This window comes from Mobula hypostoma, chromosome 17 (genome assembly GCF_963921235.1).
Source record: "Mobula hypostoma chromosome 17, sMobHyp1.1, whole genome shotgun sequence".
Lineage (NCBI taxonomy): Eukaryota > Metazoa > Chordata > Chondrichthyes > Myliobatiformes > Myliobatidae > Mobula > Mobula hypostoma.
Genome location: NC_086113.1, coordinates 23,119,153 through 23,121,727, shown reverse-complemented (window position 1 = coordinate 23,121,727; position 2,575 = coordinate 23,119,153). Strand labels below are relative to the sequence as shown.

The window sequence follows — 2,575 nt, the reverse complement described above, 5'->3', positions numbered from 1 at the left end:
CTCGTTTTGAAGTAATTTGCTTTGGTCACCCTTTTACATTGGAAACCAGCATGAAGGCTGTGTGACAAGAATGGACTAGTGCTGCAACAAAATACATCAATCAAGGTTCCACCTTTGACCTGCATTCCCTGCTCTGAAATGTCAGTCAGAACAATATCCCCCTGAACTTTCGTGACAGAGCCAGGCAATCCGCAGTCGCAGGCATGGATTTGTCATACACCCGTGGCCAGGCAGATACCACCCAGAACAGGAACCAGAGCGTATCGGGTTTCACTGGTGCCAATAACTCGCACGGCAATGGATCCTCCAGTGGCTGCAATGAACAGCTGTGGATCTCGACAGAGGTCTTCGTCATGCTGGGGATTGTCAGCCTCCTGGCAAATATTTTGGTCATCACAGCTATTGTCAAGAACAAGAACCTTCACTCCCCCATGTACTTCTTCATTTGCAGCTTAGCAGCAGCTGACATGCTGATCAGTGTTTCCAATGCTTGGGAGACTATCATCATTGCCATGCTGAAGAGCCGGCACCTACTGGCTCAAGACAAGTTGATCAAGAGCATAGATAATGTGTTTGACTCGGTGATCTGCAGCTCACTCCTCGCCTCCATCTGCAGCTTGCTAGCCATCGCCGTTGACAGGTACATCACCATCTTCTATGCCCTGCGCTACCACAACATCATGACAGTGAGACGGGCTCTGACCATTATCACTGGCATTTGGACGGTTTGCATCTGCTCGGGGATCCTCTTCATCATCTATTCGGAGAGCACCACTGTGGTCATTTGCCTCATCGCCATGTTTTTTGCCATGCTTGCCATCATGGCCTCGCTCTATGTCCACATGTTCATGCTTGCCCGCCTGCACCACAAGCGCATTGCTGCTCTGCCCAGCAGTGGTGCCGTCCACCAGGCAGCCAACATGAAAGGGGCCATCACCCTGACCATTTTGCTCGGGGTTTTTATCGTCTGCTGGGCTCCGTTCTTCCTGCACCTCATCCTCATGATCTCCTGCCCCCGAAACCCTTACTGCATCTGCTTCATGTCACACTTCAACATGTACCTAATCCTCATCCTGTGTAACTCGATCATCGATCCCCTCATTTATGCTTTCCGCAGTCAGGAAATGCGGAAGACTTTCAAAGAAATAATCTGCTGTTACAGTCTGCGGGGGAACTGTGACCTACTGAGTAAATATTAACACCATTAAAGGAAAATCAGCCAAATGCTTCAAGAATGTTCACCCTGATAAAACAATTCTCCCTGGATGGAGGAAAGAGCACCTTCATCTCCAGAGATGCATCGATATTTTCCAATGCTGACAATGCCTTTCTATTACCACCACCTCTTTTGTGCTTTATGGGAGCATTTATTTACTAGAGGAATGTTCCTTTGGCTTTCAGCTGTCCTTTGATATATCATTCAAATGGAAATTCATCAGCGATCTAATAGTGAGTATCGGCAATGAATTTGATCATGCAATAGTTGGAAGAACTGACTTGATTTCTACAACTTAAAATTGTGCGTGGGAACATTTACTGGAAACTTCTGGTTGGGAATCAAGGGAGAAGTACAAAAGGCTGATTTTAATTTCTTTCTAGCTATGGACCTCAGATTGAATTTTAGCACTCTACGGTAGCCATCCTAATAAGCAAAACAAAATGAGGAAAATGCTGTCTCTAATATTTCCATCCTCGTATCTGTGACTACCAAACTGAGTGTCGTCAATGATCATCGAATAGTTTAAATCTATGTTCAATTGTACTTGCACATTGAGTCGAGTGGGAGATCCTAATTAATTGGCTTTAAGAAAAAACCCCAGCTTGCTGTCCTTTTCTCCTCGTTGAACTTTCAGTGATTCCATTAATGTTTCCAATATAAAATCTGTTCATTAAGGTGATACTTTGAAGGCACTTGTGTCTGTGTTAGTGGCTCTTCAAATTGTTACTTAATTTTAAAAATTGCAATGGGGCATGATGTTTTGACGTTTTCTATGATTGCTGTGAAAAAAGCAATTTTACAAAAAAATTCCTTCAGGATTTCTTTCTAGTATTGCAATCTCTTTCACTTATTATATGTAATATCTGGATTCATCATAACTTTTCAGAAGTGATGTGCTCAGTAGAAAGCTTCTTAACTATTTATTTCATTTGCTGCCATGTAGTGCAAGCTACAGTTTTTCTTTATATTCCAGTTTCTCTATCAAATTATCTTTGCAATGTTCAACTAATGTCATACACTACATTTAAAATGATATCCTGTTTATTCATTACTGGGGACAGGTCAACAATCAAATTATATGTTCAGACTGCTTATTTATTTCCCATTGACTTTTGAGAATCAAACATCAATTCAATATTTTGATTGATTTTGGATTCAGGAACCTTTCATAAACCATGAGGAGTTTATTACAAGATTTCTGAAACAAAAATATGCTATTGTGTACCTTGTTATCAAATCTTCAACGTCACAAATGTATCATTCATTGAAATATATGTCTTAATCCAGATGATGTTTCTAGCATAGAAATACTTATTCTTAAGAGAGAACGAGATTGCTAAAGATTCAACTCCTCAC

At 41.5% G+C, this 2,575-nt stretch overlaps 1 protein-coding gene across 1 annotated transcript; it reads left to right on the top strand.

The window, feature by feature from the left end:
* Window positions 1-203: 203 nt before the first annotated feature.
* Window positions 204-1,199, top strand: mc4r (melanocortin 4 receptor). The gene has a single exon (XM_063069325.1). The coding sequence runs from the start codon at window positions 204-206 to the stop codon at window positions 1,197-1,199; it is 996 nt and encodes a 331-aa protein (XP_062925395.1).
* Window positions 1,200-2,575: the final 1,376 nt, after the last annotated feature.

Bases quoted from the DNA above. Each gene is read 5' to 3' on its own strand.
- mc4r (XM_063069325.1), top strand. From the start codon at position 204: ATGGATTTGTCATACACCCGTGGCCAGGCAGATACCACCCAGAACAGG.